Raw genomic sequence first — 15,394 nt, forward strand, 5'->3', positions numbered from 1 at the left:
CGGTAAGTCTGCCAAAAAAAAAGAGCTTTCAAAAATATTCAGATGACAGTCTTACCAGTTTTGTATTAGAATAAAAAAGTGCCAAGATGGATATTTCAATTTTTTAGCAGTGGCTTTTAGACACATTTGTGCCAGAATAAAAAAACTTAACAAACAAAAAATTAATGCTCAAGGGACTCCTTACTCTAGACAATGCAGGATGTCACCCCAAAGCTGACGAACTTCACAGCGGATATGTTTACTCATTTGTTTTACCTCCCAATACTTTTAGCCACATGCAGCCAATGGACCAAGGAATGTTGGTGTATTTGAGGGGAAAAAAAAGTGTTAGCCCAAGTTGTTGCAATCTCTTCTGCTCTCAATAGAAAATGAGCCAAAATCACTAGAAGCTGCCTCGGGGGAGAGGGAATTGAAGGATGTTGTCTATTGTGTTGCAGAAGCCTGGGACCATTTAAAACCAGAAACATTAAAAAAAGTATTGGAAAATATGATAATGAAACTAAAATACATCATTAAGGCAAAACAAACATTCTGTCAGAACAAAATGACAATGAACAGTTGTTAGATCTTATTTGACATCTTTCTGTGTGTGACAGTGCTGACTGATAATGAAGTGCAAATGTGGCTGAACTAAGATGATCAGTATGAAATGACCAATAGTACAACTGAGGAAATGGCAAAACAAAGGAAACCAATTCTAATGATGAAAAGGAATGTTGGTGCCAACAAAGTGAGTCACAGTGATGGGACTGTGGCATTAAAATTAGCACTGCACTATATGCAGAACGAGAATGTGGCAACACCAGCTGGCTTTATGCTTCTAAGAATATGGCACGACAATGCTACTAAGAGCAAACAGTCTTCACAAAAACAAAACACTGTTGATTATCAACAACCTCTAGAGTTGCAGACAGGCACAATGAAAAGACTGTTAAACAGTATTGCTTTCAAACAAGGCATTCTTAAGCAAAGAAAACACACACACATTCACAAAAACAAGCGCACCTCAAGTACACATAATCACTACAATTGGCAACTCCTACCAGAGGCTTTGGCCGATGTTATAATGTCTAACAGTCTATTTGTTGTGCCTATCTGCAACTCAGTGGGTCATCTTTATGGTGAGTACCAATCTATTCTTTTCCTAACATTGTCGATTTTCCAACCTGGAGTTTCCACTGTTTGAAAAACTGTTGATTATTTTTTCCAAAAATAAAATATGTACAGTAGAAACAATTGTAAACTAGTTCATGTAATATGTATGTATTTAACATACAATGTTTGAGTTTCTACTAGCATATTATTTCTAAAACAAACTAAGTAATACATTAACGATGAAACAACTTTGTTTTTTGTACTAATACTGTGAACATCAACTTCTGAATCTTTTTCAAATAAAAGATTTTTAAAATTGACAGTCTTCATGTTATTTGAGTTTTCACAAATTTGAGCTCTATTTGGCTCCAATTATCTTGAATTAGCAAGTTTTTACTCCACTAAGACTGATGAGCAAATTCAAGAACTTCAAGTTTGTACTTTATTCCATTCATGGTCTTATTACATACTTCTTTTGTCACAGAGGAGCAGCACTCTACCAGCCTTACAGAAAAGAAGGCAATGTGAAGCTGTTCACATATTAACTGATACTCTGTCCAGCTGGCAGCCAAGCAGTGCCAGAGGATACAGCTGCCTTAGTTCACTTGGCTTCCATTTCATCTCCCAATAGTTAACTGTAGTCAGAACCCACAGTTGTGAAGAAGACAGATAGATAGATTAGACGTACTTTAGTTCCATAGATCCAAAATGAGGATATCATCATCAAGAATGTAGAACATGTCATGACACAAGACTACATAATACATATTTACTGAGGGGGGGGGGGGGGGGGGAGGGGGTAGAGCTTCTCCAGATCCTATGTGAAATGGCACTCATAGATGCAGAACAAGCAAAAAAATTTAACATTTTAATTTAAGACCCTAATAACATAATTGTCACAAAATAAGTAAATGTATAATACACTGAGGTGCATATGAGAATATGATAACAGATTACTGTATGAATTTTGAACTTATTGTTGGTACTATTTTGCATAATAAAACAAAAAAGTGTTTAAAAAAAAACACATGACTTAATTTAAATAACAGAAAAACGGGTCTAGCAGTGATTTGATCTTAGGTCAAAATATTTTACGGTAGCAGCTGAGTCTACAGATTAATACCGAAGCACCACTGAGCATGATACAGATACCAGGTATACAGAATGTTAAGTAACTAGGAAAGTGAGAGAAATCCTTATTGAAAAATTCTTACCAGGCTCAGAATTAACAAATCAGTTTATTGGTCTGGGACTATCTGATTATGATGTTACTCTAGCACTCTAGGATAACACATCTATTTCAAAAGAAGTAAAAAATTAGGTGTAACCTCTAATGTGAATCAAATAACAGCAAGTGGGAGGTGAAATTGATCACTTAACAGAAATTCATTAATGGGGGAGATTTTTGATATCATTCATTTTGTAAAAAGCTAACATTTTGTAAAAAAGTAACATAAACAAACACTGTCCATCACAATGTCCTCCTTTATTGCTCCATAATAAAACAAGACCACAGATAGCCACCAAAACCACAAGAATGAAAATGTCAGTTGCAGTGGCTTAAGCCTACAAGGAAGGGTTACAAAATCTTGTGTACTATTGTGATAAATTTTTTAGTATTTTATTTTTTTAATAAGTGGACCTTACACACCTTTGAACAATTATCCCTTTCTCCTGATCTCCCTGGGGAATATACAGCAAGTGGATAATCACACAAGGGTCATTCAATAATGAAAGAGACAAATTGGTCTGAAGAAAAAAGCATTTATTATTACAAAACACTACTTTTTCTACTTTCCAATATAATCCCCTTGAAAGTTTATGCACTTGTTCCATTGGACTACAAGATTTTTTATTCCAGCTGCAAAGAACTCATTATCTTGATCCAGAATGAGATTCTCACTCTGCAGCGGAGTGTGCGCTGAAATGAAACTTCCTGGCAGATTAAAACTGTGTGCCCGACCGAGACTCGAACTCGGGACCTTTGCCTTTCGCGGGCAAGTGCTCTACCAACTGAGCTACCGAAGCACGACTCACGCCCGGTACTCACAGCTTTACTTCTGCCAGTACCTCGTCTCCTACCTTCCAAACTTTACACAAGCTCTCCTGCGAACCTTGCCCGCGAAAGGCAAAGGTTCGAGTTCGAGTCTCGGTCGGGCACACAGTTTTAATCTGCCAGGAAGTTTCATTATCTTGATGCTTGAACCAATTTCCCACAAACTTTTTCACGCCCTCGTTGTCCTGGAACCTCTTCCTACATAATGCCTCCTTCAGCGCACCAAACAAATTGAAATCACTAGGTGCTAAACCAGGGTTGTAAGGGGGATGAGGCAGTACTTCCCAGCCCATTTTGTTGATGGTTTCAAGGGTTAGTTGAGCAGTATGAGAATGTGCGTTGTCTTGCTGGAGAATCACACCTCTCCTCTTAGATCCACAACTTCTCCCTCTCATGGCTGGCTTCACCCTGTTTAAAAGCAGGTCCAAGTAGTATTGGCTGTTCATTGAATGCTGCTCTTCGAGGACCGTCAGTATCCAAAAAAACTGTCAGCATGACTTTTCCTGCCGATACTTGAGTTTTTAATTTTTTCTTGATAGGTGAGTTGGTGAGCTTCCACTCCATGCTTTGTCTTTTTGCTTCTGGTCCAAGTCCCATCACAAATTAAAATTTTGTTGAGGAAGTGTTCACCTTCTCTTTTCATAGCATTCCTTTAGCTCTGTGCACACTCTCAACATTGTTTCCTTGTGTAGCCGTATCAACTCCTTTGGGAGCCATCTTGCGCATGTTTTGCGGTACTTCAGCTTGTTGCAGATAATGTTATGAACTGTACCAGTACTAACTTGAACCTTATCAACTATCATTTCCACAGTCACACAGTGGCCGGCATGAATAATGTCATCAACGTGACTTTCAAGTGGGGGAGTTGAAACTGCAACTGGTCGGCCGAACGGTGTTCGTCAGTCACAGAGTTGCAACAATTTTTGAACTGCTCTACCAACTTGTAAAAATTTGCACAATTCATACAACCTTCACCATAAACATTAGACATTCTGCAGTATATATTCACTGGTTACTTGCCTTCAGCAAGTAAAAAATGAATAACAGAATGTTGTTCAACTACTGTGGATGTTTCCAGCAGACTTTCCATCTTGAAATGTATTTTTGAGGTTATAAACAAAACAATGTTGATACATCAGCTGATCAGAGCTCATCCCAGTGATGCCAACTCAAAGCCATAAAAGTACCAAACTTGCCCTACTAACAGTTTTTCCCCCAGACCAAATTGTCTCTTTAATTATTGAATAACCCTCATATTTTCATTACTATTGAAACTGTCGTTAACAGCATTATATTTAATGTGAGCGGCAGTATAAAAGATGCACAAATTGTTTTGCTAAAACTTCTTTGAATGTGTACAACTAATGCCTGTCTTCTAGAAATATGGTCAACACAATCATTCCATTGCAGTTTTAATGACTGCTGTTTAGATCAAAGGTAAGACCCAATTTTTCTGGAGCACAGACCTCACAACACTGGTCCTTCATCACGGAGACTTGACATTTAAAGTAAATGGTACTTTACCTTGCCGTAAACCAAAGAAGCCATCCTTAGCTTGAACACACATGTTATAATGAGCACAGCAGAGACGTCCTTCAGCAGTAAATCTCCAGGTTTGTGTAGACTGACGGCGGGCATCTGGACGTCTTAACACTAGAGGGACATATTGGAGTGGCTGAGGAGCTGGTCCAGCTATATCTAGGACAAGACCGCCACTGCCAGATTGATCATGTGGTGGTGAGCTTCCTTCATGCTGCAGCAAGCCCTCACTTGACATCCGCCAAAGCTGAGATCTTACTCCATGCTCTTTTCGAGCTAACGTAACACGGTTACTTCCAGGTAACACCTCCAGAACAAGCTGCTGGCCTCTGACATCTAATGGATCACCGTGAACACTGGTGGCAAAGAAGCAATGATAATGTTTACTGGTTGACTAGAAATACTGAAAAATAGTTACACAGATTTTTAATGGCAAACAGGTAAATACCAAACCATGATAATTTTGAATAGAATCAATATTGCTTAGGTGAGGAGAAGCAGATATTTTTCTCTTTGAATTTTGGGTAAAAAACTGATTTCTTGAATAACTGACATTAAATGCGTTTTGTCCACAAAAATCTGAGACCCAAAATCTGTCGCATACACAACCTGAACTACTTTTCAGATTTTGGAGAACTGTGGTCAATGGCAATAACGAATATGAGATGCAATTGATTACCAGCTTTTGATATTAATAATTATTTGTTTCAAAGCACAGTAATTGGAAAATGAAAGGAGCAAAAACAGCAAAAAATGCTAGTGGAAGCTATCTCACATTTGAAGCTCCTAATATAAAACTTAACAGAAAAACTCAGTACAAGCAACTGATTAATGAGCTGCATAAATATTAAGTGTCCAAAATTATGGTAGTATCTGGCTTTGTGTGCAAGTCAAATGGAATATAGGGACTGTAGGCGAGCGGCACATTGGATTATCAGAAAATCAAGATAATTCAAACAGAATCAAAACATAAAATCAATGATCAAATGTGTATTTAAAAAATGATGAACAGGGAAAGGAGACTCAAAGGAAAGAAAAAGAGGAGAGAAAATAGAGGAAACAAAGATTTTAACAAAAGAGACTCAGGTTGACTAAGGGGAGCAGCAGAAACAAGCCTACTGTGTTCTGTAGGACCAAATTGAGGAGCAAATCTCCATGGTCATGAAACAAGTCAGTACATGAAATTACAACTGAAAAGTAATAACAGATAAAATAAAATGTATGTGAATCATAAAAAATGTCAAGCTAAAAGTTTATGCAAATGCAATCAACATTATAACACAGGAATCAGCTTATTTTTTCAAGGAGTTTCTCAACAGAACCGAAAGAGTGACCCATGAGGAAACTCTTCAGTTTGGATTTGAAAGTGCATGGATTACTGCTCAGATTTTTGAGCTCTTGTGGTAGCTTATTGATAATGAATGCAGCAGAATAGTGAATGCCTTTTGGCATGAGTCAAGGAAGTACGATCCAAATGCAGATTGGATTTCTGTCTAGTAATAACTGAGCAAAAGCTGCTAATTCTTGGGAATAAGATGATATCATTTACAAGAAACAACAGTAAAGAATATACATATTGTCAGGCCGATGTTAGAATACTCTGACTAATAAACAGGGGTCGACAAGAGGTTTACAAACTTACACCACCTAATGCCCGAACTGTCCACTTCTGAGCCAAAGATACCATTTGAGAATGGGAAGAGTTACCCCAAAATCAGCAATGATCCCTGGAGCACACCCTCCACCTCTATTTAACCACGCCCCATTCAGACCCCACAACACAGCCATTCTCAGGACTGTAGAGAGTGACCTTTTGCTGTCTGTTCATAAAGCAGGAGATGAACCAATTGTGAGCTACTCGCTGTATTCTATACCGGTCCAACTTCTGGAGCAATATTTTGTGATCAACACAATCAAATGCTTTAGTTAAATCAAGAAAGACGCCTAGTGATCGAAAACTTTTATGTAATCTGTCCAGTATCTCACAGAGGAAAGTAGCATTTTCAGCTGTTAAATCACTTGCAAAACCAAACTATACATCTGATAGCAAATTGTGTGAAATAAAATGATCAATTATCCTTACATACATAGCCTTTTCAAAAACATTAGCAAACAATGGTGCCTACGTTATTTCTTTCTATAAAGCAGCTTTACTACTGAGTACTTAAATCATTCAGAAAACTGACCATTCGTAAAGGAAAAATTACAAATATGGCTAAGTACAGGGCTGATATGTGCAGCACAGTACTTTAATATTCTGTCAGATACTCCATCATATCCATGAGCGTCTTTAGTCTTCAGTGACTTAACTACTAACTTCTCAGTATCACGGAGGATTAATTCAGAAATCAGTCTCGGAAAGGCATTTTCCAAGATAGTTATATGATTCCCTGTGGAAACTAAGTTTTTATTTAATTCACCAGCAATGTTCAGAAAGTGATTCTTAAATACTGTACATATGTCTGACTTATCAATGAGAGAAACATTTTTACTACATACTGACTTAATGTCCTCGACCTTGGCACTGCTGACCAAACACTTCCTTCATGATGTTTTTATCCCACTAGTCAGCTACCCAGGCTGCCTTTTACTGCTAGTACTCTGTTTAGAACGTTCTAATGGAAAGAAACTTTAAATATCATGAGAAATGTGTTAAGGAAAGCATTATATTTCTCATCTATGTTATCAGCACTATAAACATCTTGGCACTCTTGTTCCTTAACGAGGTTTAAAAAACACTCTGTTGCTACTGGATTAGCTTTTTTACATAGTTTGTAATTATATCTAACTTTTTTTTTGTGTACAAAAACCCTTTAGTGTTAAAATTTGTGTATCATGGTATGGAAGGCCGTTCACCCTTTTACTAACAGAATGCCCACCTAGTAATGAAGAAGGAATAAAAATGTTATCTATGGCTGTACTTCTGTTCCCATGCATCCCGGTTGGAAAAAACACAGTCTGCATCAGATCATACGTATTTAGGAGATTTCCAACATCCTTTTTCTTACACAATCACATATAAAATTAATACTGAAGTCATCACAATAACTAATTTTTGGTAATTCCTATAAAGTGAAGCAAGAACCCTCTATAGCTTGAGCAGCTCTGAAGTCTGAGTTAGGAGATCTACAAACTACAACAATTAGAATTTTAGTTTCACTAATTTTGCTGCCCCTGCACAACATTCAAACACCCGTTCAGTGCAGTGCTGTGAGATGTCTACAGACTCAAATGAAATACTGTTTTTTTGCATAAATGGCTATCCCCCCCCCCCCCTGCAAAGAAATCACTGAAAAACAGCCTCCTAATTAAAATCTGAAAATCCTGGTAAAGGCCTCTGAATTGTCAATTAATTTAAATGTGCTCTGGTATACTAATAATGTCGGAGTCAACATCTATAAGCAGTTCACAAACTTTGTCTCTAATACCTCTTATATTTTGATGAAATATGCTAATTCCTTAACTACTTGGATACCTAACCTTCTCTGAAGGTGGTTTCTTTGTTAGACACACTTCCTTCAAGTAGAGATACCTATCAGCTGACTTTAATCTTAAAAAAGGTGCACCTCTAACACCATCTACAACAGGAATTTTCCCACCAGTGATCCCACCACTGCCCACTACACTGCCACCTATAAGCGTTGTCAATCTCCACCTCTCATACCTATTGAGAAATAGGCCATGCCTAGTGAAACCTGATCTATTGATAGACTCAACTCGCACCACTTCAATGTGAGCCAAGCCCACTACCATCTGTGCCTGCTCAAGCCCCATCTTAACACTCCTAACAGTGACATTAACATGAGGCCGACCGTGATGCTGAAACAGTTGTACAAATGGCACATTTTCCCCCTGCGCTTGTCTCCCTCCTCAACCTATCTAGCTCCTCCTTCACATTCCGAACATGAAGGGCACAGATCTTATGCTCCTCGTCCTCTATTAACTTATTTCTGCTCCAAATTCTGCATTTCCATCAGAGGAATTTTCTAGAATGCCCACTGGCTTCCCCACTACATTCCCCCCCCCCCCCCCCCCAATGAAAATACTTCGAACAACTCTCACACCATAACCGACTACTCACAAACCTATGACAAAGCACACACTTCCCACTCATGGTGAAATGTTAGCAGTTACTGAAAAAACTAAATGCTTATGTGACCTAAGTTCAATTACTACAGTAGAAAGATTTAAATAACTAAAAATATTGATTCTGAAATTTGCTAAAGCAACTACTTCTATTAATAGTACTAAACTACAACTAACACCAATACTACAAGAACTTCACACAATTTCTTATCTACAAGCAAAAGTTCAAGTGTCCACTAGAACACAATGAAATTAAACACACTGAATGAAAAATTTTACTTAAATGTTTCACTATAAACAGTAAAAAATTGTGGCTGAAAACTACTGTACTAAACATGACTACATGCTGAAATCCTCATTCAGTCTTCAAGATGTAATGTTTTCCCAGTATTCGTGATGGAAAATGCTATGACAATTCCAATGAAAAGGACACAGATATTTTCACTAGCTATCTTTGTTCATTCGCAGCTTGACCTGCATCTATCAAGAAGGGGTCACCATGGAAATACTAGACCTTCATCTTCCTTCATTCTTCCACAACCAAAGCTGATACTTTTATCTTTTTTTCTTTTTATTATGCTGTCCAACTACTAACAATTTCCAAGGTTAGTGTTATTAGTTCTCAAATTAGCACACATGAAGGTACTGATTTGAATAAAAGAGTGTTTTTGTTATGATTGTACTCGTGCAAAATCAGTTGTCAACTCTAGTTGCAGAATAGGTTTAATTATATGGTGTTTCAAAGTAGTCCCCACAGATGCTTAATGAAACAGATAAACAGCAATAGTGTGCTATTATAATATTATGGGTTTTGGATTATTTAACACAAAGAGAAATTCATCAAAACTTTGTGAAGGTTTATGCAGAGTGTGATCTTTAATTTTCAATAAATGGACAGCTGAATTAAAATGTATCTGTTCTCTTGGAGCAAGTTTATGTGTAAGCATTCCCAAAACTGCAATCACAAACGAAAACAAAGAGAAACAAAATTTGGTACTGAGCAATCAGTGATTAAAGGTATATGAAACAACTTTAGCCATTTGCAATTAGAAGAACAAGTACAGCAAATCTGACACAAAACATCGAGGGGCTAAGTCAGAGGTGTTCAACACATGGCCCACATGTGGCCCAAATAAAGCTTGAATGCAAGCCAAGAAGTGAGCAAAAATTGGAAAAAAAACATGTATCAGCTTTATAAAACATGAAAATGGATATTATATATGTGAATAAAAATGAACAAGTTGCCTAACAGTAACAATAGTGCTACATAGGTGCTAAATCAGAACATGAAAGAGCAACAGTAGGGAATACATATCAGCACTAGTGGCACTAGAAAATACAAATTACACCTGCACACGTAAGTAATATAGAAAATAAAAAATGTAGTGTATATTATAAAAAGCCGAATGGAATGCCTCATTCTAAAATGTTGCATAATCTGTGTACTTAAAAATAGTTACTAATGTTAATGTATGTAAAACCTAAAGCTTAGCTCATTTCATGTACAATACAGAAAGTGAAACCAACAAATAACTAGCAGATCCCAAACAAGTCACAGTTAATAACAAAAATCATAATATATAACTGAAACACTATACAAGACATTTAAAAAGAGGCATTAACATGAAAAAAACCTCTGTGAATGCAGTGAATAATGCCATCTCTAAGGGGAAGAATGCAAGATACACTGCACTGACTGACAATGGATGGATATCGGATAAGATAGCACAATGGGTGAGTAAACATAAAATTAACAAAGGATTCCAAATCATGAACACACTAAGAAACAAATTAAAGCATAATATAACGAGTGACAAACATAGCAAAATTTTGAGCTTGGGAGTGTACAAATTCAAGTACAGAAGCAAAGAAAAGGAATACATCAGTCAAACCGACAGGAACTCCTTTACACAATGTAAAGAATTGACTTAAAAACTGAGTCATGGAGCACCATATAGCAAGCATAGAAATGCCACTGGGAATGCTAATGTACGGCACCCAATCTGGTTTAAAAGTTCCATATCAGGAATAGAAAGTTGCTCTACTCAACATTTTGGAAGACATTCAAATACACGCCAACCAAAAAAATAACTATTTGAATTCCCCAAATGAACAATGTAAGTTCCACTGCAGTACCTATCTTGATATCTTTAGAGATCTGTGGTAACAGAGCACTTCTGCATATTATCTACATGCAAGATAGCCCATCATAAATGCCTGTACCTTTATTACAAGAATTGTGGTTACCGTTAGCATCTTTGTGGCCTGGCAATGTCAACACACGCTGATGGACTGCCTCTTCCACCACCTGGTCCACTTCTACTGTCACTAACACTCAGCCTGACCTCATCTGACTACTGACATCAACTGGACTCTTTGCTAGTGATGGAACAACCAACTGGAAACAAGTAATTCAACTGGTTGTTGGAAAACAATTGTACATTCAGTTGTAGTTTTACGTGTCAGTTGAATTATTCATTCACTCTTTCAAATGAAACCAGTCTTTGGGAGCAATTGAATGAAAACATCTGCCACAGATGTAGCTTTGCATATTGATTGAATTATTCATTCTTTCTTTTCAAATGAAAATAGTCGGTAGTTTTTCCTGTCAGTTGAGCCATGTATTTATTACCTCAAATGAAACCACTCATTGTAGTTTTAGCTGACTGAGCTTTCCATTTATTCTGACTGAAACCAGTGTGTAGTGCTTTCATTTACACCGCCAGATATGAAAGCATCCCTACCCTTACAAGTTAGGAACACACCTCAAGGAGTATACCAAAGTTAAATCCTGCATTATACTTGTTCATTTAATTATGTATTGAATGGAATAATTTTTCATTTCCTAATTTAAAATTGATTCATATATTGTGGATTCAAGTGTTCCAGGTGCCATTAATACACAACTATCAAGGCCAACATATTGCTGATTTAGCCCCCCCCCCTCCTCCCCCCAAAAAAAAAAAAAAAAAAAAAAAAAAAAAAAAAAAAAAAAAAAAAAAAATCACTTAAATTGCCGACCCCAAACAAAAACTCCAAAAACCCCAAACATCTGGGTCAAATCAGATTATTGTCCTAGACACACACAGTCCGTAGATGAAAACTCAGCCAACGGCCATGAAGAACTGCGGGGAGCGGGCACTTGATAGGAGGGAATGTTTCTACACTTGCATTTCAGTGATGACAATGCCAGTGAGTGCACATGTCCTACAAATCAGTAGATATAAATCACACATGGGAGTAATGAGCATTTGTGACAGCACATTACAGAGACATCAGTGTTCAAATGTAGTAGTACTCATTTGCAGTCAGAAACATGAACATAAATTAAGGCATGTTTAATACAGCTTAATGAGCAACAGTCAAATGACATTTTAAATCTTCAGCTGCCTGGCAGGTGGGGCATCATCATGGTGTATGCAACTGCTGATTTTCAGTGGCTTCTCATTGTCTCCATAAATAAGTAAGGAAAATGCAGTGTGTTCCAAAATGATCTTTACAACTTTTTTCATATAATGAGTTTCAGAAATGGAGATAGGTAGGAATGTGCGGTTTGTGGCATAATGTTCACAAACACCTAAGCTTCCAGTAGCCACTAATAGGCTCAATGTGTTAAGGAGACGATATTTTCTAGACCAAAATTCAGGAAACATTAAAAAAGTTTGATATTGCGAAAATGTCCTAATTAAATTTGTTACAAAAGGTACATTAATTTATACCATATTAGTAACTTCTAAGTTTACGGAGTGCAAGCAGACATACAATATTTATCAGTGCTGTGAATGTTCTTCAGCATGTCTGTATTCTTCAACAGCATATGAAAACATTCAATCCAAGTTTCATCATAATTCACTCTAGTCACTAACATTACTTTAGTAATTTCTACAACAAACTGCACTTTGTCACTGCTCCATTCATTACAGGTGAAATGAACGTCTAATTTTGGATAAACTGCTTCATAATTGTTAAATCTGGAATGAACAAGTATCCCAAATTACCTTCCAATAATTCAGGGCAGAGCTAGAAATATCATGACTGTCACAATGAAAAGGGCATGGGAGGATGGATGGTCATCTTAAATGTGTGCACCATCTGTAACACACAGGATATCTGAGTGATATTCCAGTTCCATGTACGGCCTAGCAAGTCCTCGTTAACATGTGCTGTTGCTGCTCTGATGCGAGCTCACAGCTACTGCAGGTCCCGCCCAAAGAAAAAAAAATGTAGTGAGGTTCCACAGGACCTAAGTATCAGATTTGCCCTGTACCAACCATTTCACACACTGTCGCAACTGCTGCGGCAATGGCCAGTCAATAACTAATATGGGAAAATTAATTTTAACTGAGGTTTATTACAATCTATTTATTTCCAATCAATCAAATTTCCCCAGACATGAAAAAAGATCAGGGTTTACCCTGGACAGCTGTGTAAAAATCCCTCCTGTACACCTCTGGATGACCTCCCACACTAGGGTCAATCCAAGGACACCCAATGTTGGAAAATTATGAGTTTCCCTACTACTTAACTTAAATGTATTTGTGCTCATAGTATGCTCAGCTAATTTGAGCATGGGTACAAGATGTTACAATGTAATTCAACTGAGCAATTTTAAGGTATTGTTTTAAAAGTGTGTCTACTTGCTGTGTGCCAGACTTAGGAAGGCAAAGTGCCATCTCAGTTTGATTCCCCATCACTTCGAATTGCTTTTGCCAGTCAGCCTGAGTGTAGTTTTTTATGTGGTTTCTCCACACTTGTCTTGGCAGATTCTAAGCTGGTTAACCATTCGAGCCTCATTTAAACAAAACACAAATGCTTGCAACATGAAAAACATATCTAAATATTAACACCAGAATGCAGACACATTTCAGCTTGCATAAAACTTCCTTTAGAGGTAACCTTGTGTTGCATCATCAAGATCATTGTGTTACAACTGTTGTAAGAAGCTGCAAAGATTGAAATTTATAAATGCTGTTTATTCATTTGTACAGCTTAAATTGAAACAAATAAAACTGCAATTGATTCTGGTGCAACAAAAGCCTGATGAAAAGAAAGAAGCCTTGATTATTACATAAATATATGTTTATATGAATCAGACTAATATATATGAATGGGAAGAATTATATGACTGAGTAAGACGTGATCCTCAAGCTGAATTCAGTGCAATATACAATATCTGCAAGAATGATTCATGTTATGAAACTATATTAAGCAAAGAAATTCAAACGAAATTACTGAATGATTCACAAAAAATACTTCACACAAGTGGCAGTATATGCTTAAGATATAACTGATCAAGACGTCAATAAAAATCATATCATATGTGGTTTATGTTCACATCACCTCAGCATTTACTGAAAAAGAATTATGGATATTGGGTGTCAACCGGTGGGATGAGAGAGTAGAGTCTCAACACATTTAAATTAGATATAATTATTTAAGTAAACAACTTTTTAATCCAACACATTTTTAAAATGGACTGAAAATTTTTTAAATAATTTTTCCTGGTCCCATACAGATTCCTAATGCCATACAGATAGTCCTGAAAATTTATGTTGTGCATCTTTAATAGCTATGACAAAACTCGGAAAAAAGAGGGGGGAGGGGGGGGGGACACTTGTAATAGGTAACTGATACAAGACTAGTTCACCTAAGCTGCTAACAATTTCAATTTTATTATACTTCAAATGATATGAACTGTTCTGTGATTTTTCTCAATGACAGTTGCTCTCTACACTCCTTACTATTATTACTGCATGCGCCCCACATTTTCTGTTTTCAGTTTTATAGGTATGCTCATAGCTATTAAAAATTTACAAGCACAAATTTTCAGGACTATCTGTATGGCAATAGACATCTGTATGGGGCTAGTACAGATTATTTAATACATTTTAGTCTGTTTTAAAAATGAGTTATATTAAAAAGTTTTTTATTTAAATAGTTATTTTCTGGTTTTTGGTCTTACATGTGTGAAATTATTCAATTGATTTCAAACATTCTGATGAGATTACAACAGAGAGTAAATATCAGAATTGAGTTCACGCAGAAGCTTAGCAGCAATCTTAATTACAAAACTGGGACAGGAAAACAGGGACATAGCAGTGGTACACCTAGTACTCTTAGTCACACATCAAAAAAGAAAACAAGTTACTATAGCATTGTCATCCAGTTCTGAGCTAAGTTGAAAGTTTCAAGTGTCTAGCATATCAGGAATTTAGTTTAAAATCAACTGCAAAATTTGTACCAAACAAACATGCAAGAAACCAACCCAATAAAAACATATTAAGAAGTGATTTTTCATATATTTACAGTGCAGAACCAGATATTAAACTTTTCAAAACAACCAAATTTGACATTCAATCCCACAAATACAAAAATCTGTATTTAAGTAAATAAGTACATACATTTTGAAAATACTTTATTTTTATAAATATATTTTTAATTCACATCTCATTGAAATAATATAGTGTATTTGTCTGTAAAAAAAGTTGTCAATTCTCATCATGGTTTATGTATAACCAATATGGGTGAAAAAGTATGTAAATAAAATCACTCAAACCCCCAAGACTGAGTGAAAACATTCATATAACAGTCACAACTGATAGTGACTTGTGTCAGCTC

The 15,394-nt window shown here is 36.5% G+C and overlaps 1 protein-coding gene across 1 annotated transcript in view; it reads right to left on the reverse strand.

Annotated features, from left to right (window-relative positions):
* The window catches only part of LOC126251307 (intermembrane lipid transfer protein VPS13D), a 520,493-nt gene that overhangs the window by 115,287 nt on the left and 389,812 nt on the right, over nucleotides 1-15,394 (reverse strand). Inside the window, 1 exon segment of the mRNA XM_049951633.1 lies at nucleotides 4,676-5,046. Within this exon segment, the coding sequence (XP_049807590.1) occupies nucleotides 4,676-5,046 (371 nt within the window).

The sequence above is a fragment of the Schistocerca nitens genome, chromosome 4, assembly GCF_023898315.1.
Source record: "Schistocerca nitens isolate TAMUIC-IGC-003100 chromosome 4, iqSchNite1.1, whole genome shotgun sequence".
In the NCBI taxonomy this organism is placed as follows: domain Eukaryota; kingdom Metazoa; phylum Arthropoda; class Insecta; order Orthoptera; family Acrididae; genus Schistocerca; species Schistocerca nitens.